This window comes from Engraulis encrasicolus, chromosome 1 (genome assembly GCF_034702125.1).
Source record: "Engraulis encrasicolus isolate BLACKSEA-1 chromosome 1, IST_EnEncr_1.0, whole genome shotgun sequence".
Taxonomy (NCBI): domain Eukaryota; kingdom Metazoa; phylum Chordata; class Actinopteri; order Clupeiformes; family Engraulidae; genus Engraulis; species Engraulis encrasicolus.
Genome location: NC_085857.1, coordinates 604944 through 627221, shown reverse-complemented (window position 1 = coordinate 627221; position 22278 = coordinate 604944). Strand labels below are relative to the sequence as shown.

Sequence of the window (22278 nt, the reverse complement as noted above, 5' to 3'; positions counted from 1 at the left end):
GGGTGAAGAAACTATTTCATTATCCAATCGTTCCCCGTATTAACTCGCATAACAACATTTACATAACAAAATATCTTCATTATTCTGGCTGAAAGATAATTCAAATGTCGTTTTCATTTTGCCATTTCACGTGTCCCAGGGCCGAAAAGAGCGGGAAGGTGGTGAATGGGGGAAGGGTAGATAACAAAGTAACGTTATGTGGGTGGAGTAGGCTACTACTGTACGTAGATGGGACGCCCCTGGCTTCAAAGTAACCAATGCACGTCTGAGGAGGAAAGGGTCTCGAGACACAACAGAGGCTGATTTGAGTGGGTCATCAGCCTGGGCGAGAGTATATAAACTCGGGGCATAACCTTATAGTACTACTCTACTCATCAACTCCACGATGTCTGATACAGCCAAGCCTGCGCCCAAGAAGGGCTCCAAGAAAGCCGTCAGCAAGTCCGCTGCAAAGGGCGGCAAGAAGCGCAAGAGGACCAGGAAGGAGAGCTATGCTATCTACGTGTACAAGGTCCTGAAGCAGGTCCACCCCGATACTGGGATCTCTTCTAAGGCCATGAGCATCATGAACTCCTTCGTCAACGACATCTTCGAGCGCATCGCTGGTGAGGCTTCTCGCCTGGCGCATTACAACAAGCGCCACACCATCTCCTCCAGGGAGATCCAGACAGCAGTGCGTCTGCTGCTGCCCGGTGAGCTCGCCAAGCACGCCGTGTCTGAGGGAACCAAGGCCGTCACCAAGTACACCAGCTCTAAGTAAAATGTTTGTCCACTTCCTCAACCTAAAGGCTCTTTTAAGAGCCACCCAAAATCTCACAGGAAAGCTGTTCCATATGTTGGTGCTCATGCTGAATGAGTTGCCCGTATTTCCTGATTAAATGCAGCCTTGCATATGAGCGCGCACATAATAGCCCTCTAGCAGCCTACAATTTGCAAAGTCAAAGTTCAGGATGATGCACAGAAAGTGTGTCACGTGTGGATAATACACGTCTAGGCTAAAAAAAAAAAGTTGGTATCATGACTTACGTTGGCCAACTAGTTTGAAATTCCCAAAATGTTACATTTCAATTATACTAAACTTGCATGAGGCAGACAAAGTTTGGCTTGTCAGATGATGTTAGTGCGCAAAGTTTAAAATGCACTACCACAGATAATGGGTATGTATCCAACAAGCATGCTCAACTTATAAATATGATGCTAATGGAATAGAACAGTGTAGTCCAGTGGGCTCCTGATGTACGCACACGCGATGTAGGCTATACATTCTAATAACTTTAGATGCTCAATATTAAGTGGGCACAATTCTATACTTCACTGTTCAAACGTTTCGTGTTGTTGCTGGTTACATAGAGTTAATCTTAAAAAAGTGATGATGCTAGTGTAGTAGTTCAGTGTGCTCCTGCGGAATGCACACGCGGTGGATACATTCTAGTAACTTTAGAAGCTCATCATCTGATTAATGTGGAGCATTTCTATATTATTAACTATCCAAACACTATTTGTTTTTGTGGCTGGTTAAATGGAAAACAATGCTTTCACATGAGGATGTGAGGTGGCTCTTAAAAGAGCCGTTGTTGGTTTCAGGGGAAAGGCTTAAGCACGCTCTCCGCGGATACGACGAGCCAGCTGGATGTCCTTGGGCATGATGGTCACTCTCTTGGCGTGGATGGCGCACAGGTTGGTGTCCTCGAACAGACCAACCAGGTAAGCCTCGCTAGCCTCCTGCAGAGCCATGACAGCAGAGCTCTGGAAGCGCAGGTCGGTCTTGAAATCCTGAGCGATTTCTCTGACCAGACGCTGGAAGGGCAGCTTGCGGATCAGCAACTCAGTGGATTTCTGGTAGCGACGGATCTCTCTCAGAGCCACTGTTCCTGGCCTGTAACGGTGAGGCTTCTTCACGCCACCGGTAGCCGGTGCGCTTTTACGCGCTGCCTTCGTGGCGAGCTGCTTCCTCGGGGCCTTGCCACCGGTGGACTTGCGGGCAGTTTGCTTGGTTCTTGCCATTGTTGAGCTTCGTTGGAAGGGACGAATGTGAAGATGAAAGCGAAGCGCGTGCTATTTATGGCTACACCCGAGACTTGCCCCCGATGACGTTTCCTCGACTGTTCCCTCTGATTGGATTTCATCTCAATGGCGCCTAAAATTCAAACCGTAGAGTACCGCCCTGCCTCCAGTACAATTTATTCATCGGTGTTAAAATAGTTTAAAATGTACTTTTCATTTCTCAACTAGCCTACATGTTTAACAATGCGTACATCCAGGTAAACTAAACAACATATGTCTGTTTATGCAACGCGCTCTTAAAACCATTTATTTCATGTTTTCAGTTTCAGCTGAACCTGGCCAAGACAGAGCTCCTGGTGATCCCAGCTAAAGAGTCGCTCAGTCACAACATCAACCTCAAGATAGGCTCCACCATCGTGACCCCAAACAAAGTCGCCAAAAACCTTGGCGTCATGATTGATGATGAGCTGTCATGCTCCAAATACATCGACTCAGTCACCCGGACCTGTCGATTCCAGATGTCCAACGTACGGAATATCAGACCTGTGCTGACACAATATTCTACACAACGACTGGTGCAGGCCACTGTCCTGTCCCGCGTTGACTACTGCAACTCACTCATGACAGGCCTACCTGCTTGTGCGCTAAAACCTCTGCAGATGATCCAGAATGCGGCGGCACGGTTGATATTCAATCAACCCAAAAGGACCCATGTTACTCCTCTATTTATTGAGTTGCACTGGTTACCGATCGCCGCCCGGATCAAGCACAAGGCATTGACCCTTGCCTACAAAACCATCACAGGAACGGCCCCAGCGTATCTGAAGGACCTACTAACGCCCTATGTTACTGGAAGAGAACTGCGCTCATCCAGCACAAGCCGTCTGGCTCTGCCATCCAGTCGCTCTAGGTACTCCCAGTCAAGATTGTTCTCCGTTGTGGTACCCAAGTGGTGGAACGGTCTCCCAGAGGCAGCAAGACTAAGCACATCTCTTGCAGCCTTCAAGAAACAACTGAAGACCTTCCTCTTTCGAGAGAATCTACTAGACTAATGCTTGAACTGGCCTTGCCCCAGGGCAGACTCCTGACATGATGTTTAGTTTAGTTAGTTTGTGTGTGTGTACTCGTTATTTACTCTTTAATTTAAAAAAAAAAAAAAAAAAAAAAACCTAACCCCTCTGCAACTGCACTTATTGTTCTGTATATCTCCTGTGCACATTGTATTTGCTTGTGATGTTGGCTTGAATATGTCCTCTTTTGAAAGTCGCTTTGGTTATAAAGCGTCTGCCAAATGCAATGCAATGTAATAATTTGGAGAGGCGCGCAGCCATCACCACCATCGGTTTTGCCACATTCAGCTTTGAAACAATATGCACATTAGCTGCGCCTAGTCGGAGATACATACACTGCAACGAACTGTGCTGCGTCTATTGTAATAATTCTCGGGTAGTCAATGCGCCTCTGTACTTATTAATCGTAACCAATTTCTTTAGTCTTCACAACACACATTATTTAGACGGTAGAAGCCAGAAATCCCCTGGAAGATTTGTTTTGTTTAGTTTAACATCAATAGAACCTTCCTGGTTATCGGAATGTAGAAATGAAGACTACGCTGCGTGTAAATCATATTGAACTGAATGATAACCGTGATAATACAGCATGTCCAGTATTCATTATATACAATGTGGTCCCTTGTGATTTTTTTTACCTCATTTGTTACACAAAATGAAAAACGCTTTTTTTGAGATAGGTGGGTGGCTCTTAAAAGAGCCTTTGTGGTATGGGAAGTTATGGGTAGACTATACTGAAAATTTAAGTTAATGATAAGCGTAAAAATACAGCATGTTTAGCAAACATTATGGACAAGGTAATCCCTTGTGATTTTATACCCAATTTCATAACAACTTGGAAAATACTTTTTTAGGGATGTGGGTGGCTCTTAAAAGAGCCTTTGTGGTCAGGGAGGTTGGGGGTCAAATTTACTTGGACTTTTCGGTCTTCTTGGGCAGGAGCACAGCCTGAATGTTGGGCAGCACACCACCCTGAGCGATGGTAACGCCACCGAGCAGTTTGTTCAACTCCTCGTCGTTACGCACGGCCAGCTGCAGATGACGGGGAATGATACGACTCTTCTTGTTGTCACGAGCGGCGTTACCGGCCAACTCCAGGATTTCAGCGGTCAAGTACTCCATCACTGCAGCCATGTAGACGGGTGCACCAGCTCCCACGCGCTGTGCATAGTTGCCTTTGCGCAGCAGCCTGTGCACACGACCGACGGGGAACTGCAGTCCAGCCCTGGATGAACGAGTCTTGGCCTTCGCCCTGGTCTTGCCTCCGGTTTTGCCTCTTCCGCTCATGTCTGCTTCTTTGTCTTTGATATCGAAATATCTAGTGCCTGAAATGTCACCTCACGCCTATCTATACCCTCGGCTGGGGATGAAACCTAGAGCCTGAGTGGCTGAAGCTGTAAGCTTTGGAGCCAATCACTGGGTAGTTAACACCGTGACGTTATTGGGCAAACAGTTGGCGCTCTTTTCCGTTATCCCCACAATCACATACTCCATTTTTTTGCAAACAATATACTTAACGCCATGGAATGAAAGTAAAAGCATGTATGCACGACGACGTTATTGCATACAGCCTATCATGCACTTTTGTTATATGCTCTGTTTTCTTTGGCTTGTATTTATTAAAGTAGAAGTACTCGTTCAGATGTAATTACAACCATATAACATGGCTACAATCTTTGTAATGCCATACGACTAGTGTTGTAATTACACATGTAAGTCAATCTATAACTGTTGCAACTTGTTTCTTATTCAAATAGAACCAAACAGCTGTAGTCAAACGTTCATTGCGCGTCTTTCCAAAGAGTCCAACAAAGACAGACAGACGCTATAGGCCTATGATACGGCTAAATAAGCTTGAACCTATGTTATGTGCTTGAACCTATATGATAATTAACATGTCATGTGCTTGTACAGATGTGTGAGCACTGAGGAGGTGTACGCTCACATGCATGTTTATAACTAACCCATCACTGTGAGTGTCTAGCTGGGTTCAGCCATGTATAGCTGGCTTATCGTTATGGCAGCAGCGGCACGACAGGGACTTGAGTGGGGCTGCTGTGATTTTGCAAACAAAGAATGACGTTTCTTTAGGGGGAAATGGCGCAAATCATGTTTGGCAACCGACCGCTCGTTCATTCATGCCACATTTTGAGACAGTACTTGGTGTGTGCATGTCATTGGAACATGTGCAATTAATGAGGAAATTGGGTGGCTCTGAAAAGAGCCTTTTGTTTGTGACAGCAGCCATAAATGAATTTACTTCTTCTTGGGGGCTGCCTTCTTAGGTGCTGCCTTCTTGGGCTTAGCTGCTGCTTTGGGCTTAGCTACCTTGGGCTTGGCTGCCTTAGCCTTCTTCGGGCTCTTTGCTGCCTTCTTGGGAGCTGCGGGCTTCTTTGCCTTCTTGGGGCTCTTGGTAGCCTTCTTGGGGGCGGCGGGCTTCTTAGCCTTCTTCGGGCTTTTGGTAGCCTTCTTGGCTGCGGCGGCTGGCTTTTTGGCTGCTGCCTTCTTGGGCTTCTTGGCAGCTGGCTTTTTGGCCGCTGGCTTCTTGACTGCCTTCTTCTTGGGCTCTGCCGCCTTCTTGGCTAACTTGAAGGATCCGGACGCACCGACTCCTTTGGTGTGAACAAGTGTGCCTTTGGTGACCAGTGATCTGACTGCCACTTTGACACGAGCCTTGTTCTTCTCCACATCGTATCCACCAGCTGCGAGCGCCTTCTTCAGAGCGGCAAGGGACACTCCCTTCTTCTCCTTGGAGGCAGCGATTGCTTTCACAATCAACTCGCCGACACTTGGGCCAGTCTTCTTGGGCCTGGGTGCCTTCTTCTTGGGTGCCTTTGCCGGTGCGGCAGCGGGGGCTGGAGCAGTCTCTGCCATTCTTGTTGCGTTGGTCTTTCAGTGTTTCCACAGAATGAATGACTGGATGAGCCAGTGGGCAGGAATTAAACTCAACATGAGAGCCGTAGAGATTCAACCAAGCGAGCTCTCCGTCTCTTTGTCTCTACAAGCAGTTCGTTTGTGTTTTCTGCTGTCGTTTATGTTACAATATGTGAATAATGAAACCACCTTTGGACGCGCAAACAACTTCTCTGATAAATTAAATAACTCAACGTTCACATAAACACGAACAAAGTGGCTTTATGTCCGTTTATGGTGTTTAAACTTCAGTGCAACTTCACTAGTAGTAGTGGAGTTGTGGAGACTTGTGTCTATTTTGTCATGAAAACACGCTATTTTAAGGATTTTACAGATATCAAACGTTGCCTTTGAAGCCTAAGTGATCAAATATATAATGTCGTCTATCCAATGAAAAAGTAATAATTTGCTTTCGCCTTCGGTATTGCTGTACAAATAGCATATTTTGGACTGCGTAAAGCACATAGCCTGGTAAACCAGCGCCACCTGCTGGACGCTGAAAATTTTTCAGCTGCGGGTGGGTCTGGTATCGAACAACTATTCATTTTGAATCTTGCCCTGAATCTGGCAAGATGGTAACTAAACCAATCACAACGCAGAGATGTGTTTTGAATCAACGCGGGCGGGGCAGAGGGTTCTGGGGCGGGGTTTTGAGGGAGTGACGACATAGCAGTGAGACGCTGGGCAGTGGAGAAAGCACAAGAAACATGGCGGCGGCAATGGAACAGCGCTCGTTTGATTCTGCATTGGCATCAGACTTGGGGTTTTCGTTAAAACGTGAGCAAGAGGAGGCTCTACGTTCATTCATTTTTAAGAAGGACGTTTTCGCCGTGTTACCGACAGGCTATGGCAAAAGTCTTATCTACCAGATAACTCCACTGGTAGCCGAAATGATGGGGCTCTTTGAAAACCCGATGGTGGTACCGGTAGTCGTCTCGCCCTTGTTAGCCCTAATGGTAGACCAGGCGAAGGAGGCGAGCAATGTTGGACTCACTGCCATGCAACTGGGCGTCGATAACCCAGCAAACATAAAAATATGTCGTCAGTGCCAGTTGGTCTTCGGAGCAGTCAGGAGGCATGGCTTTTGCTGAACGCTACGTGTTGTCTTCCAAGACAAGGTCCTCGGAGTGGACGAGGTTCACCTCATATAATGGTAAGTGGCATGCTCTTAACAACGTCAGGGTGTGTGTAAAGTATATTCCTAAAAGATGACGGTAATGATTTGGTAAACGCTTCACCCTGTTGCCATTTTAACAGATGGACTGTCGCCCCGGACGTCTCCCTTTTTAATCTCAGTTTACAGTCTTTAATGTTGACTATCTAAACAAAGTCTGTGGTCGTAAGATTGAAGTTTACATGGACGTTGTGTGAGATGAACGTGGGGCTGATTGACTGGGAATGACAGATAAACGGCTGTGTACGGCGGCTAGAGGATGCTGCGTCTTAAGTTAAATTTTACACTTTGGAAATTAGTAGCGATTACACTGCACTTCGACGAGACCAGCATGGCGTCGCACTAAAATAACATCGATATGGAGCTAATGGTGCCATACCGGTGGAGTGATCTACACTAGAATCACACTGATACCGTGTATTCAGACAGTTAATACACCGAGTAAACCAACGAAAACACTTCTGAGACTCATTCTTGTGCGTGATTGTATTCTCAAACACTTCAGTGCGGTGAGCATTCCGAGAAACCATTCCCAGTCAATCGAGCCCCACGATGATCTCTCACAACGCACTTGCTCAATTATGTTGAATTAATTGTTCCGTTGATGTGGAAATAACACTAAGAAGCTAGTTTATATGGACTTAATTGCTTTGTGATTGAAGAATAACGTACTGATTTTCCACAGCGGGAAACGTGACAAAGGGAAGGCCTTCAGGTATTGTTTTGGCAAGCTAGGAGAACACATCTGACAGACAAAAAGGTTTCATCAAAGACACACAGACAGGTAAGCTAGTTCTATCATCTGTGGAAAGATGTCTTGGTTGTACTTTACCATAGCCAAATGTTGTGTTTGAGTTAAGGACTGTTCCCCACCCCATCTGAGTTATTGAGGGGGGTCTGTGTTAACAATATCCAGCAGTCTATTAGGCCTACAATCTGTTGTCACAAGTTAACACACTGATTGTAATAGGTAGTGTGAATGTTAATGAGGATCATGTCTGTTTGCTTGATCTTAACAATATGCAACTGTACCAGTTCACCAGCGAAAATATAGGCTACTGTTTGTCTGCCAGCTACATTCTTTTTTTTCCTTTTGTGCAAGCTCCTGAAGTAAAGGACCTACACAGGACCTTCATATCAAGGACATTGACTGTGTGGATCTCGAGGTGCAGTTACCCAAAAGTTGCTACCCACGGAATACCAGGTTTTGAGGGATCCTGCCAGAGCAGAGAATCAACAGTAAGTCATATCTTAACTTCACACAAATACACATACAAGGGTGTGCCCAACACACATGTACTTTATAATATATTATTTTCTAAGTAATGAGACAAATTGAGGAATACATATTGGCCTGGTTCAGTCAAGTGGGGTTGTTGTCTGTTTCAAGCTACAGGTGTTTGCAAGGCAATTTATTATTTGTCGAAATTAAGGCAAATTTCATACATGTGTGTGACCATTCATCTTGCCACCTGTATTATTTTGTAGTAGGAAGGCAGAAGTCTTATGGCAGTGTGATGCTACAGTAATGCTTACAGTAATTTAAAGAGTATAGTTTACCTTCCTTAAAGCAATGTTGGGATATATGCCTTGCTCAAGGGCACTTTAGGCATGGATGGAGGTGTATGCAGTGGTCAGAGATTTGAGTCAGCAACCCTAGTCTGATCTTAAGACCACCTCACTAATCATTTCATTTATTTAAACTCGAAGAATCATTGAGGGCCCAACCCTCATTTACAATCATTATGCCACACTGCCCACCATGTTAAGAAACTACAATATCAAGCCCCCCTTTGCCGGTATTCATGACTCATGAATTTTTCTGTTTGATTTGTTGTTATTGACAGGATACATTGAAGAGGAGACTCCGACATGACCGCCGGCATCTTGTGTTATTCACCCCCACCACTTGTAATACTGAATGCCTGAATTGTTGTTTGCTGCTCAGACTTTGTCAACAGATATGGTCTTCGACATGTTACCCTTAGGTGTGGAAACAGATTGTGACAGTCCAGCAAAATGAGCCAGACAGATAGTAACACTGAAAAAGGACAACGTTGTTCCCATGGCCTCCCACTGCAGAAGACTACAGACGTTCAGTGAAGCACAAACAGCTGTTCCTCTTGTACTTAATAATTTAGTCAGCTGGATTCTAGGTGCCACTAAGGAGCCAACAGTGGATAATTTTGTCAACATTTCAATGGCATACATTAAAAGGGCAGCCTGTAATTGTTTGCCTTGCCTCCATCTTCCTTGCCACCAAGGGATTGTAGACCGATGCCCTAGTCCTCCTGTTTAGGTACAACCATGCAGTTAGGCCAGTCTATTGAAGCACTTATGACTGTTTGTATGTGTTGTGTATCTAGTAATGGATAAATTACCACATGAATAACTGCATATTCATTATATTGATAATTATAATGGCTTCCATTATTGATTAAAAAGGGATCTACCACCACTTGCATTATTGTTTTATTATAAATGAAGCACTGTTAGGAATCCAGGAAGACGGATGCCGAGGCACTCAAGGTTGCATTTTTTTATTATTATTTTTTTTACTTTATTTGGCTACAATGCCTCCCTCAGCATCTGTCTTCCTGGACCAAGTTTGACAGCCCCTACACTGATGAGCACCAAGGAAAAAAGGTGAAGACCCAGAAGCACTCCAATTACCTGCTTGTGTTTGATAATGTTAGGATCCATTTATCCCACTTTAAATGCATGAATATCACTGAAAATTGGAATTGTTTCCATTATTATTATTATTATTTTAATGTATATATCATGAAAGGTAACTTGCATTGCCTTTTGAAGCACAGTTTAACAGTTGGACCACTTTGTATAGCCTATATGAACGATCATTATTGATCTTGGATATTATTGATATTGTAGGCCTATTTCTATTTGGGCTCATGTCTTTGCCTTTGGCACCCTCATGCATTATTGTTCTTCAAGATAGAAATTAATCACGGTCATTCTTAACTGTTAAGAATCAATCTGTCTTCCTTAGAGAGATATATATTTTAAAAACCTTAGTTTAGTACAATTTGTGGAACGCAAGAGGACTGATAGCTGTCCAAATCGGCAACGTGATTGGTTTAGCGCGGTCACATGGTGTATCGTGTCTCCTCATTCAGCTGAAGGAAAATATTCCTTCTGTAAACGTCTATACCCTTGGATGTTTTCACGATCCGAACCTCTCTGAAGTGAAACATAGTGTAGCGTTTGGTAGCCAGGGAACACACATGATGTAGACAGAAGTGTCCGTTTAATGGAGACAGTTGGCCATAGCCACGCCACATAAAAATAATGAACAAGTAGGGCTACACTGCTTACCAGTAACCCAACTGTAGCACAGCTGCTACGTAGATCTCTCACAGTAAACAGAGATAACTCCCCGCTCCCCTTATTCGAACCCCAACAGTGCCTCGCACCCACCAAACCATAGAACAGAATCATAGAACCGATGCGTACCCCCCAGACTCGCTACAATAGCTTTGGTCAGTTCATCATCTTATGGGCATCGTGTTCGGATGCTGTGGAGCGAGAATGAACGAAAATTGAGGTGACCTGACGGCCTTTTATACAGGAAGATCTCTTTCAAGTATGTTTAACACCGTGGGCTTCCTCGATGCATGCGAGACGTTCGCTGAAACCGACAAAGCTGAAGTTGAACTTTGGAACAGTTTTGTATAGTGTTGTAGTACACCAGCAACTCGCATGTGTTTTTGGCAAAAGCGACAACTAGTCCGACTCCATCTCTCTTATCCACGGTCCTGCTCACAGCTTCACAACTTCCCTTGTTTACAGTCCCCTCTCCACCACAGCTGTCTGTCGCGCTTACTACGTCACAGTCAGTTGCGCTGATTGGTCAGAGCATTGGCCTATTAGCACAGACATGGTTTGAAAGACAACGGGTTGTGCTCATCAACAATGTTCCGTTTTTTCCATTCATCAGAGCCAGACTAAATTAAGGCATCCAATACATTTAGGCTGGTTTATCAGGCTATAAAGCACAGTCACTTGCGCAGCCAGCTGGCCATACGCTTACAGTTATGAACCTAAGGACAAAATATCAAGCAGAGATGTGCCACTAAATTAACCATTCAGACTTTGGCCATGCTTAAACTTGGTGAACAAATGTGTGTTTGATGCTTCAATATGTGTGTTTGGTGTTTTACATTATGTTGCCTTTCTCGCTTTATGGTCTATAATCATCATGCACAAAAGAATGGATAGCAAGGCCAATCACACACATGTTTTACACACAATTGTATCTGCCGATTCATTTCACCTGGCTAACAGAACAAGGGTTGCAATTCACTATGACACTGACATGAAACTACGGCATTTTACTTCATAATAATGTCCGGGTGATTTCTTCTTCCGCCATCATTATCATCATGCCCCCCAATGTTGTGTATAAATGCTCAACGTGGACCAGGAGATGCTGGTCTACAAGAATTACCACTTGTTATATCACTGCTCAATATATGCCTAATAATGAAGAAGTGATCTCCCACATATGTAAAAGAGCCTACATTAAAGGATTGCCATGCTTAATTCAAAGATGACCTATTGTGTTTCAAACACGTCACATCCATTGGCCTGTTTCTCCTTCAAAGCCTGAAGTTGAAATATTTACAGCTGCCTATATTATTCAACTCGGAACCCTTTACCAAATGAATAGCTGCATTTTAACATTAGTATACTGAGCATCCATATGACATATTTAAAAAGAAAAGAAGGGGTTCTACCTTATCTCTATGGGATGGCTTCAAATTAGCCCATGCAACACCCATATATTGGGATAGAGTAGAACTGTACAGGGTCAATTGTTGCAACGTTGAATTCAGATGTCACATTGCACTTTCTGGAGTCTAATCATATAAGCCTATAACCAAAAGTCAAAGTGAATAATTGGTCTGTCCGTTTTTGTTGTTATTTTTTTAAGCTGTGCCTCACCATGTCATGTGGTTTGGCTGAATGCCCTGTGGGGTCAACATTATTTTAAATGTAATTAAATGTTTTTTAGTTATTTTAAACTAAACTAAATCCCCAGACAAGACAATGAAAGACAGCACCAGGGCAGTGAGATTTTTCTTCATTTTAAAACATATTTCTATGTGACTGAGAGTAGAGTAGAGTAACTTTATTGATCCCTGGGGGGAAATTCATGTGTCAAGTGTTGTTATGTGTTGCTTAAATATACTTCATTACCCATAATGCAACAGGCAGGAGGTTACCTCAGGGACCATGTAACAAGATAGGGATTTTCTTCGATAAAGTCTCAGCATAAACCCACGCGACCGTGTGTGTCTTTTCATTAATGCACTACACGGCATAACATGGTGTCAGATAGTGAAAAACTTTAAAAGATAAGAAAGAAGATGAGTTTCGGTGACGAGTGAGAAAGTTTTGAGCCGTGAGGTCGCGTCTACGAGCCCATAAACGAGATGTGCAATGCTAGCGGTAGAGGAGAACAGCAGCAGCACTAGCGGCGAGGAAAGCCAGGGAGAACTCGACGAACACAGAGAAGAAGTGCCGCCAGAGCCAGTGGCACAACCACCGCAAAATTCGTCGGCTGTACGGACGGAAAGGAGACCCACTCCAGTCATGGATAAGCTAAGTCCACCCTCACCCATGCAGTTTAGTGGAAATCTCTCAGATAACTGGAAAAGATTCAAGCAGAGATTTGAAATATATCTAGCTGCTAGCGGAGCAGGACAAGGGGATGAGAAATTGCAAGCTCAAATCTTTCTGCATGTAATTGGGGAAGATGCGTTGGATATCTATAACAGTTTCCAAATTGCAGCTGCTGATCTGAAACTACCTGCGCTGTTAAAGAAATTTGAAGAGTACTTTGTGCCTACCAAAAACATAACGTTTGAGAGATACAAGTTCTTTTCCTGTGACCAAAAGCCTGGCAATGCTTTCGATCTGTACCTGGCAGAATTGTATACTTTAAGCAAGACATGCGATTTCGGTGCACTGAGAGATTCACTAATAAAGGATCGCATTGTTTGTGGAATTAAAGATAATGGCCTGAGAGAGAGATTGCTAAGAGAGAAAGATCTGACTTTGGATAAAGCAGTAGACCTGTGTAGAGCATCACAATGCTCACGCGAGCAAGTCAAAGAGTTGGCTAAAACAGAAATGGCGGCGGTGCATGCAGTAAGAACAAAAGAGCAGCACAAGAAGTGCCAAAATAAAGACAAAATGGAGAATGGAAGTTGTCAAAAATGTGGAGGCAGTCACGCGCCAAGGGCATGTCCAGCTTATGGGAAATTATGCAATAATTGTGGAAAAAGAAACCATTATGCAAAATGCTGCACAGCCGACACTAAGAAAAAAGTGCATACAGTGGACGAGGAACCAGATGAGTTTTTCGTAGATGTAGTGCAGGCATCCCATGCTGAAAAAGAAGAATGGATTGTCCCAGTGACTGTAAATGAGACAATAATTCCATTTAAGTTGGATACTGGAGCACAAGTGAACTTGTTGTCATTTGCTGATTACAAAACGCTGAAAATAAAAAGCAAGATACATCCAGTGAAAATGAAAGTGACAGGCTACACCGGAGAAAGTGTGCCCGTTAAAGGCAGCTGCATAGCTACATTTAAACACAAAAGCCAGATGTTAAAGGCACAGATTGTTGAAAAGAAAGTGCAACCAATTCTTGGTGTAACAGCATGTGAAAAACTCAATCTAGTGAGAAGAGTGTTCATGGTGGCGTCTCAGACAGCAGACAAACAGAACACAGACACAGACAAGAGTGATCAAGACACTTTAATGACAGAGTTCAAGGATGTCTTCGAGGGGCTAGGCTGCTTACCAGGTGAACACAAAATACACGTGGATGACACAGTAGCACCAGTAGTTCACGCATGCCGAAAGGTTCCGTTTGCACTCAGAGAAAAATTGAAAGAAGAATTAGCAAGAATGGAAAAGCTGAATGTCATACAGAAAATCAACGAACCGACAGATTGGGTTAGTTCCCTTGTCATTGTACAGAAGAAAAATGGTGCATTACGCATATGTCTGGATCCCAGAGATCTGAATAAAGCAGTCAAACGAGAGCATTTCAAGTTGCCAACCCGTGAGGAGATTATGTCTCAGTTCGCAGGAGCCAAGTGGTTCAGTAAACTCGATGCGTCTTCGGGGTTTTGGCAGATGAAGCTCGACGATGCTAGTTCAAGACTCTGTACATTCAACACGCCAGAAGGAAGATACCGATTCCTCCGTCTTCCATATGGTATCCTATCTGCTCCAGAGGTCTATCACAAGACTATTCACACAATATTCGAGCACATTCCAGGAGTCACAACCATGATGGATGACGTGATCGTGTGGGGATCCACAAAAGAGGAACATGACACAAGGCTACGACAAGTGCTTGAACGTACACAAAGTGTCAATCTGAAGCTAAACAGAGACAAATGTGAATTTGCAGTCAAGTCACTGACGTTCATCGGAGATGTTGTGTCAGAGAAAGGGGTGAGTCCTGATCCGAGGAAGACTTCAGCCATAGCAAATATGGAGAGGCCCCAGAACAAGGACGAGGTGAGGCGGTTCTTAGGAATGGTCACGTACCTAGCCAAGTTTATACCCCAGCTGTCTGCCATTTCGGCTCCACTCAGGATGCTGCTGGAGCAGAAAAATGAGTGGATGTGGCTAAAGCAGCAAGAGGAGTGCTTTCAGAACCTGAAAAAGATTCTCATCTCAGAGCCAGTGCTTAGGTTCTACGATCCCAAACGAGAGACAAGAATCTCAGCAGATGCTTCGCAGTATGGCTTAGGAGCCGTCCTTCTACAGTTGCACGAGGAAACATGGCAACCAGTGGCCTATGCGTCGAGAGCCCTCACCAGCGCTGAGGTCAATTATGCGCAAATCGAGAAAGAGTTGCTGGCCACGACGTATGCATGTGAACGTTTCCACCAATATGTATATGGGCAGACTGTAGAAGCGGAGACAGATCATAAAACATTGGTCGCAATCATGTCCAAGCCATTGACTGACTGTCCTCTGAGAATACAGCGTATGTTAATACGACTGCAGAAATACGACGTGAATTTGACATATACACCAGGAAAATACATGTATGCAGCGGATACACTGTCACGGGCTGTTGACAAACATGAGAAAGCCGACAAAGAAAAATGTGCAGACATACAAGCATATGTTGACATGATCATGACGTCACTTCCTGTGTCAAGTGAAAAAACAGAACAACTCAAACAAGAAACAGAAAAGGATGAAACATTGACAGAACTCAGGAGGATAATCAAACAAGGCTGGCCTGAGCGCAAAAGCGACTGTCCACGGCGAGTTCAAGATTACTGGACCTACAAAACAGAGCTGACGGAGGTCGACAACATTGTGTTCAAGGGCAACCGGTTTGTGATTCCGTCTTCAATGCAAAAAGAAATGCTCAGGAAGATACATGAAGGGCACCTGGGGGAAGAAAAGTGTAAACGCAGAGCTCGTGAAGTCATGTATTGGCCGGGAATGAATCGAGAGATTGGCCTGCTCACAGCCAAATGCGAAGTGTGCCTGCCTTACCGATCCAAACAGCAGGCAGAACCACTTATGACTTACCCTGTGCCAGAAAGACCATTCTACAGAGTAGGAGCGGATCTGTTCGACTGCCATGGAAAGAGCCATATCGTCGTGACAGATTACTTCTCAAACTACCCTGAGGTCGCGACCTTGCAAACAACATCCAGCAAGGCAGTCATTGCATTCCTTAAGACTGTATTTGCAAGACATGGAGTCCCCTGCGACCTGGTCTCGGATAATGGTCCGCAATTTTCAAGCCGTGAATTTGCTGACTTCGCAAAAGAATGGGGTTTTCAGCACATTACATCTAGCCCACATTATCCCAGGTCCAATGGCCTTGCAGAGAGCTCAGTCAAAATTGTCAAAGGTCTCATGAAGAAAGCGCACGATGGAAATGAAGACTTTCATCGCAGCCTGATGATCTACAGGAGTGCGCCACTGCAGAACGGACTGTCCCCAGCCCAAATGCTAATGGGACGACGCTTGAGAACCAATCTGCCAATCCATGAGAATCTCTTGACACCAAAAGGAGCACACAAAATCAAAATTGACAAAGAAAAAGACAAAGTGAAACAAAAACAGCATCACGACAAAAGAGCAAAGAAGCTGAGAGTCTTGAGGCCTGGAGAACAAGTCACAATCAGAGATCATGTGACAGGCATCTGGAATCTGCATGGTTCAGTGCAAAAAGAGGTGGCACCACGCTCTTATGAAGTTCAGACAGAGCATGGAGGATCTCTGAGAAGGAATCGTGTCGATCTCAAACCACAAGTGTCAAGCCAGACAGGGGTGGAACAGCCCGACACAATGCCACAAGCCGGAGACAACACCCTGGAGCATACCGTGGAACCGGAAGTGCCAGCAACTGTCCATAGCTCTCCTGCCAAGACTCCGTGCAGACCAAAGCGCACGGTTCAGCCTCCCAAGAGACTCATTGAAAGTTGCTGAACACTAGAGACTGTAAATGTGTTGTGTGTGTTTGAAAGAAAATTCATAATTGTTTTATTGTGAATGTTTAAGATAGAGCATTTTGAGTAAAGTAATGCAAGGTACATTAGTTATTGGATATAGCCATAGTCTTAGTTGGGTTAGAGATAAACTCTTTTCTTAAGGGGGGAGATGTGTTGTTATGTGTTGCTTAAATATACTTCATTACCCATAATGCAACAGGCAGGAGGTTACCTCAGGGACCATGTAACAAGATAGGGAGTTCTTCGATAAAGTCTCAGCATAAACCCACGCGACCGTGTGTGTCTTTTCATTAATGCACTACACGGCATAACAAAGTAGCTTACATAAATACACATACATGCCCACATGGACATTTCAAGACACATCTTATACAGGTAATAGTCAGGGAGGGGGAAAATAGAGACTACAGAAAAAAATGAATAGGCAAATGTGCAAAAAAAACATATTCTGTGAGTTGGGGTAGACAGGATTAACATGACCAGAAATGAGTAAGGTAGCACAAGTAAGAAATGTGTATGAAGATTAAAAAACACTATTCGAGGCACTCCTTACTAAAGTTTAAAATACATATGAGATATGCTGTTGAAATCAATGTTATAGATTAATTATGTCTTTACTTCAATGTGATGCCACACCGCAGGACTTTTTTTTCCCTCAATGGTCAGGAAGACACCTTGGAAAAGAACAAAAAATGTCAACCTTTGAATATTATAATTTCAAACATTTTGTGCAAAATGTTTTTACGAGAGCGTTTCACCATTATTTGTCAACCACCTAAGCACGTTTTCAGGTAATGTCACTTTGAGTAATGTCAAATTGTCATAATAAAGACGGCCCAAGCAATGTCATATTATACTGTTATGACACTGTTATGACACTGGCATGCCATGCGTATGACGCCGGCATCAAGGCTACTGTACTTCTGAGACAGAAATCATGCTTGTGTCCAACACTTTATGTTGTACTTGGTACAAAACCCAACATATTCCAGGATGTAATCAGAAGTGCAAATAGCAAAAGTGCTAAGCTGCATTTTCAGATGAAATGCAGTTAGATTATTTGAGCAGGCCTTGGTAGCTCATGTGAAAGCGTGAAAGTGAAAGCCCATTGGGAAACTCCAACTCCCATTGTCATTGTGACACAGCACTCCACAGCACACAAGTGAACACTGCACACTGCACACAACGAAATTGCATTTATGCCTCACCCGTGCAAGGGGGCAGCCCTCAGTGGCGCCCCATGGGGAGCAGTGCGGTGGGACGGTACCATGCTCAGGGTACCTCAGTCATGGAGGAGGATGGGGGAGAGCACTGGTTGATTACTCCCCCCGCCAACCTGGCGGGTCGGGAGTCGAACCGGCAACCTCTGGGATGCAAGTCTGACGCCCTAACCGCTCACCCATGACTGCTCATCTCGACAGGATGTCTTGTCAATATAATGTGTGCATAGGGTTTGCAACTATATAGCCTATAAACTATAGTTTTGTTCTTATTATTCCAATGAGTAGTCCAATTATTCCAAAGAGCATTGTTATTAAATAATAATAGGCCTGATGCTTCTTGGAATAATTGTAGTAGGCCTAGTAGTAGCAGTTGTCTAGTAGCCTAGTAGTAGGCTAGTGTGCTAATAATGTAACTATAATGTGTAAAATGCGACTGGTCTACAGTTTAAAGGTTGTAACAATACTCTTGTAGCTATTACATTGTTGCTATTAATACAAGAGTGTTATGTTCCCGCCATAACTGTTTTGAACTCACAAAGGGAGGGGCGCTTGGCCCTAGTAAGCCTGGTTTCAAGCAGGTCCTCCTGTCTGGTACAAATACGCGGGGCTCACCATGAGAAGGTACTAGTCTTTGTGATTACAGAGAGACAACATGAGCGGACGCGGCAAAGGAGGAAAAGGTCTTGGAAAGGGTGGCGCAAAGCGTCATCGCAAAGTCCTTCGCGATAACATCCAGGGAATCACCAAGCCCGCCATCAGGCGCCTGGCTCGCCGTGGTGGTGTGAAGCGTATCTCTGGCCTCATCTACGAGGAGACCCGTGGTGTGCTGAAGGTGTTCCTTGAGAACGTGATCCGTGATGCCGTCACCTACACCGAGCATGCCAAGAGGAAGACTGTCACTGCCATGGACGTCGTCTATGCTCTGAAACGCCAGGGCCGTACTCTCTACGGTTTCGGAGGTTAAATATCGACTTACCCAACAAAAAACAAAAGGCTCTTTTAAGAGCCACCCACATATCTATAAAGGCTAAATGTCCATTGTGTAGCCTCACCTACTTCCGAACGAAGGCATCATCTGATATTTTTGTCTGAAAGAAAAGATGCAGAATGAATATTTAGGCTATGTAAGCTCTCTGCGCTGTTAAAAAAAGAGGGGGGGGGGTTGCCTACACCCAAATTAATTTAAATCTGTAGCCTATTGCAGGTTGAATCGCAGCTGAGCTTTGTGTTCACACAACTTGCAGCAGGCTAAAGATTTAAATATTAATTATTTAAATAATGATTTAAATTGTTTTTAATAATAAAAATAGCGAATTCAAACACTAAAAAGCAAGATTTCAATGACAATGATAGCCTAGGTTTAAGTTTCCTGGTGAACCAGTACAACACAGCTTCTGGTTCACCAGAAAAACGTTTAAGCGTCGTCTGACTCGATGTGAAATTTGGAGTAATCAAAATGAAAATAGCAAGCTGTTCCTGAACCCCCCTCCTTCCGACCGGCTGTTCCTGAAACCCCCCTCCTTCCGACCGGCTGTTCCTGAACCCCCCTCCTTCCGACCGGCTGTTCCTGAAACCCCCCTCCTCTCCTGACTGAGCCTCCACCTTCTGGCTAAACAGCCTGTTGGTCCTTCTCCGCTTGCTGCCACCAGGTGGTGACATTGTTCAGTTTCGTCTCCATTCACATTTTCGCCAAACACATTTCTACCTCGCCGTGGCCTGCCCATAGTGCCTGTGAACACATTTCTACCTCGCCTTGGACTGCCCATAGTGCCTGTATGTGGCGCTGCATAAAGTTTTACTTCTCAGTTTACTTGGCCAGACGGCTATAGATAAAAAATATTTCAAATCTTCTCAGAATTTACAACCAATTTATTTTGAACATTTCCATTGGTTCCATGGGGCACACTGTATGTAGCCTCTTACTGCAGATGGGGTCGTCGTCGGTGGGCCTATTCACTATTTGCTGAAAATACTCAACTACATCATTACAACATTGCTATGACAGTAGGTCTACTGAGAACAGATTAAGACACAGCTTCTACAATGTTGGTGTCAGTAAGGTTATAACACAGGCTCTGCGCTAAGGACAGTGGCCACATTCCTGATGGCACATTGCTGCTTTTTGCTGTGTAGCGCACATGCGCACTTTGCCATTTCAATGCATTCTGGACGCATTAGTGACACATTAGGCTCGTTTGTGACGAAACACTAAGATTTTTTGCTAGGCTGTGGGCATGCACACTTTGCCAGTTTGATGCATTCTGGTTAGAATTTTCTAACCACAATGCATCAAAGTGGCAAAGTGCACATGCCCACTGCCTAGCAAAAATCCTCCTGCATCGTCACGAACGAGCCTATTGCTGCACCAACTGCGCATCACGCATGTGCACTTTGCCATTAGCCCCATACGACTTCTGTTGCTGTCGATCAACATTGACGAAGCACGTGAGCGAGAACTTGTTGTCACGATGTGGGTGTTATTAAATACAGCGCATTTAAAGTCGGCCACAAATATGAACGAGACGATGAGCTCGCACCAGTTTGCTCTACTAACACACCACGTGTGAGGAGTGGGGGGACAGGCAGTGAGGAGGAGCTGAAGTGGGGACCTGCGCAAACTTGTGTAGAGGTGTGAGACAAGACCCATATACACACGTGAGTGAGTTGTTGACCAACCAGTTCATGGGCGCGTGACCTCGGAGGCAGTCCGCAGATGAGCGTTGAAGGGGATAAGCAACTGCAGAGGTTGCAAGATCTGACTGCAGTCGCATTCATCCCGCGATAGTTTGACACCATGTGACATGTCACCTCGTCGACGCAACATCACCGAAATTTTGAAGTTTGACAGGAAATCTAACCGTCATGCAGCGTTTTCATGCAGAGTGCATTGCTGTCTAAATGCGCATGCATGCGTTTCCATAGACCCTGTCGGCACCTCTGGCCCGCCCATAAAACAGCTCGTTTTCCCCTCCCCTCCCCGCTGATCGGTGTCAATCACTGCTAGGCATGTAGATCAGCCACTACAGCGGGTGGAGCAAACGTGGGGGAAGACAAGCAGTTTCATGGGCGGGCCCAGAGTTGCTAGCCTCGCGACGCCATCCTCTGTACTCCACCCAAAGATTTTGGATCCGCACAACGTCTGTCAAAAGCCTCGAGCTCGGTTCTCTCAGTATTTTAGCCAATCAGCAAACAGTTGAGAGTGGTGACGTAGAACTCACCCGTGAGCTCCATTACTGATTGGTTAAGGTAACTATATTCACACTTTCGTTTTGTTATTTGTACTCTTTTGCGACGCTATAACGTAACAGGCATGCTAATAAAGCACAATATGGGGTTTAATTTGAGTTTGGAACTTATTGGAATTAATTTAAATGATAGAGTAAGATCAGACCATCTCCCATCTTTCACGGAGACGGATTCCTCATGGCTTTTGCCAGACTGATTGACGGAGTCAGCAGTCGGCTATTCGCCCAGGCTACAGAGTTGCCACCTGGGTCTATGCATTTTAGTACCCAGAATGCATTGTGATTTTGCAGCAGCAATGCCCCATCTCAAACGCAGCCAATGATGCCCTACTGTATTCCTGTTGGCAGGTGAGTGAAAGCATTCAACTCATATCCTATTTCATGAGTTTGAACAGTCCTATGGACTTACACCTATCAGGGGTTTCTCTCTGACAATAAACTACAATTCAAAGCTTGTGATTGGTTACAGGTACTTCATTGTAGAGGAACAGACACCCGATTAAGGCATTTTTACACGTCTGGGAAGAAATACCAGTACAGTAGTGGAAAATGAAATACCCACGGTAGACCTGTTTTCCTCAAATCCCCCATAAGTAGCAGCAATACAATGGCCTGACAGCTTTAGGGACTAATGTAGACCCAGACTAGGATCCACTTGGGCCTCCTCCAGTAGACAGCTCTCCTCTCAGTATCATCTTGGGTCCCCCAGCCCTCCTCTGTGTAACATCTTGGGTCCCCCAGCTCTCCTGTTTGAGACTGACCTGTAGTTTATAGTTGCCCTCGTCAGCTCCATCTTGAGCTCTGTTGCCCTCGTCAGCTCCATCTTGGCTCTGTTGCCCTCGTCAGCTCCATCTTGGCTCTGTTGCCCTCGTCAGCTCCATCTAGGCTCTATTGCCCTCGTTGACACGTCCCATCATCTCCTGTAGCATCATCTTCAGCTGCATCTGCACAGCAGGATCAGTGGAGATGTGTGCAGATGCAGCAGTGTTTTTTTTGTTTTGTTTTTTTTATCCCAGGTTGGCCTTGAAGGCAATAAAGGCAATAAAAGCACAACGCAAAGCCAGAGGAAGCAAGATAAATGTGCAGACAATGGTGGTGATTGTCATTATAATCATAATG

The 22278-nt window shown here is 44.7% G+C and overlaps 5 protein-coding genes and 1 long non-coding RNA gene across 6 annotated transcripts; 3 read left to right on the top strand and 3 right to left on the bottom strand.

Annotated features, from left to right (window-relative positions):
* Positions 1-36: 36 nt before the first annotated feature.
* LOC134446206 (histone H2B 1/2-like) lies at positions 37-1380 on the top strand. The gene has a single exon (XM_063195521.1). It carries the CDS (start codon positions 386-388, stop codon positions 758-760), a length of 375 nt encoding a protein of 124 aa, XP_063051591.1. The 5' UTR covers positions 37-385; the 3' UTR covers positions 761-1380.
* Positions 1381-1453: 73 nt separating this feature from the next.
* LOC134446102 (histone H3) lies at positions 1454-2300 on the bottom strand. Its single transcript, XM_063195387.1, has one exon. It carries the CDS (start codon positions 2002-2004, stop codon positions 1594-1596), a length of 411 nt encoding a protein of 136 aa, XP_063051457.1. The 5' UTR covers positions 2005-2300; the 3' UTR covers positions 1454-1593.
* A 1578-nt stretch (positions 2301-3878) lies between these two features.
* LOC134446137 (histone H2A-like) lies at positions 3879-4408 on the bottom strand. Its single transcript, XM_063195434.1, has one exon. It carries the CDS (start codon positions 4359-4361, stop codon positions 3984-3986), a length of 378 nt encoding a protein of 125 aa, XP_063051504.1. The 5' UTR covers positions 4362-4408; the 3' UTR covers positions 3879-3983.
* A 906-nt stretch (positions 4409-5314) lies between these two features.
* LOC134446067 (histone H1-like) lies at positions 5315-5968 on the bottom strand. The gene has a single exon (XM_063195325.1). It carries the CDS (start codon positions 5946-5948, stop codon positions 5331-5333), a length of 618 nt encoding a protein of 205 aa, XP_063051395.1. The 5' UTR covers positions 5949-5968; the 3' UTR covers positions 5315-5330.
* Positions 5969-7543: 1575 nt separating this feature from the next.
* On the top strand, positions 7544-10267 carry LOC134450435 (uncharacterized). The gene is made up of 3 exons (XR_010035146.1): positions 7544-7945; positions 8264-8400; positions 9009-10267. It is a non-coding gene; the product is annotated as an uncharacterized LOC134450435 (long non-coding RNA).
* Positions 10268-18556: 8289 nt separating this feature from the next.
* On the top strand, positions 18557-18901 carry LOC134446048 (histone H4). The gene has a single exon (XM_063195283.1). The coding sequence runs from the start codon at positions 18567-18569 to the stop codon at positions 18876-18878; it is 312 nt and encodes a 103-aa protein (XP_063051353.1). The 5' UTR covers positions 18557-18566; the 3' UTR covers positions 18879-18901.
* The last annotated feature ends 3377 nt before the right edge of the window (positions 18902-22278 follow it).

Excerpts from the sequence above, each read along its gene's own strand:
- LOC134446206 (XM_063195521.1), top strand. The coding sequence starts at position 386 with ATGTCTGATACAGCCAAGCCTGCGCCCAAGAAGGGCTCCAAGAAAGCC.
- LOC134446102 (XM_063195387.1), bottom strand. The coding sequence starts at position 2,004 with ATGGCAAGAACCAAGCAAACTGCCCGCAAGTCCACCGGTGGCAAGGCC.
- LOC134446137 (XM_063195434.1), bottom strand. The coding sequence starts at position 4,361 with ATGAGCGGAAGAGGCAAAACCGGAGGCAAGACCAGGGCGAAGGCCAAG.
- LOC134446067 (XM_063195325.1), bottom strand. The coding sequence starts at position 5,948 with ATGGCAGAGACTGCTCCAGCCCCCGCTGCCGCACCGGCAAAGGCACCC.
- LOC134446048 (XM_063195283.1), top strand. The coding sequence starts at position 18,567 with ATGAGCGGACGCGGCAAAGGAGGAAAAGGTCTTGGAAAGGGTGGCGCA.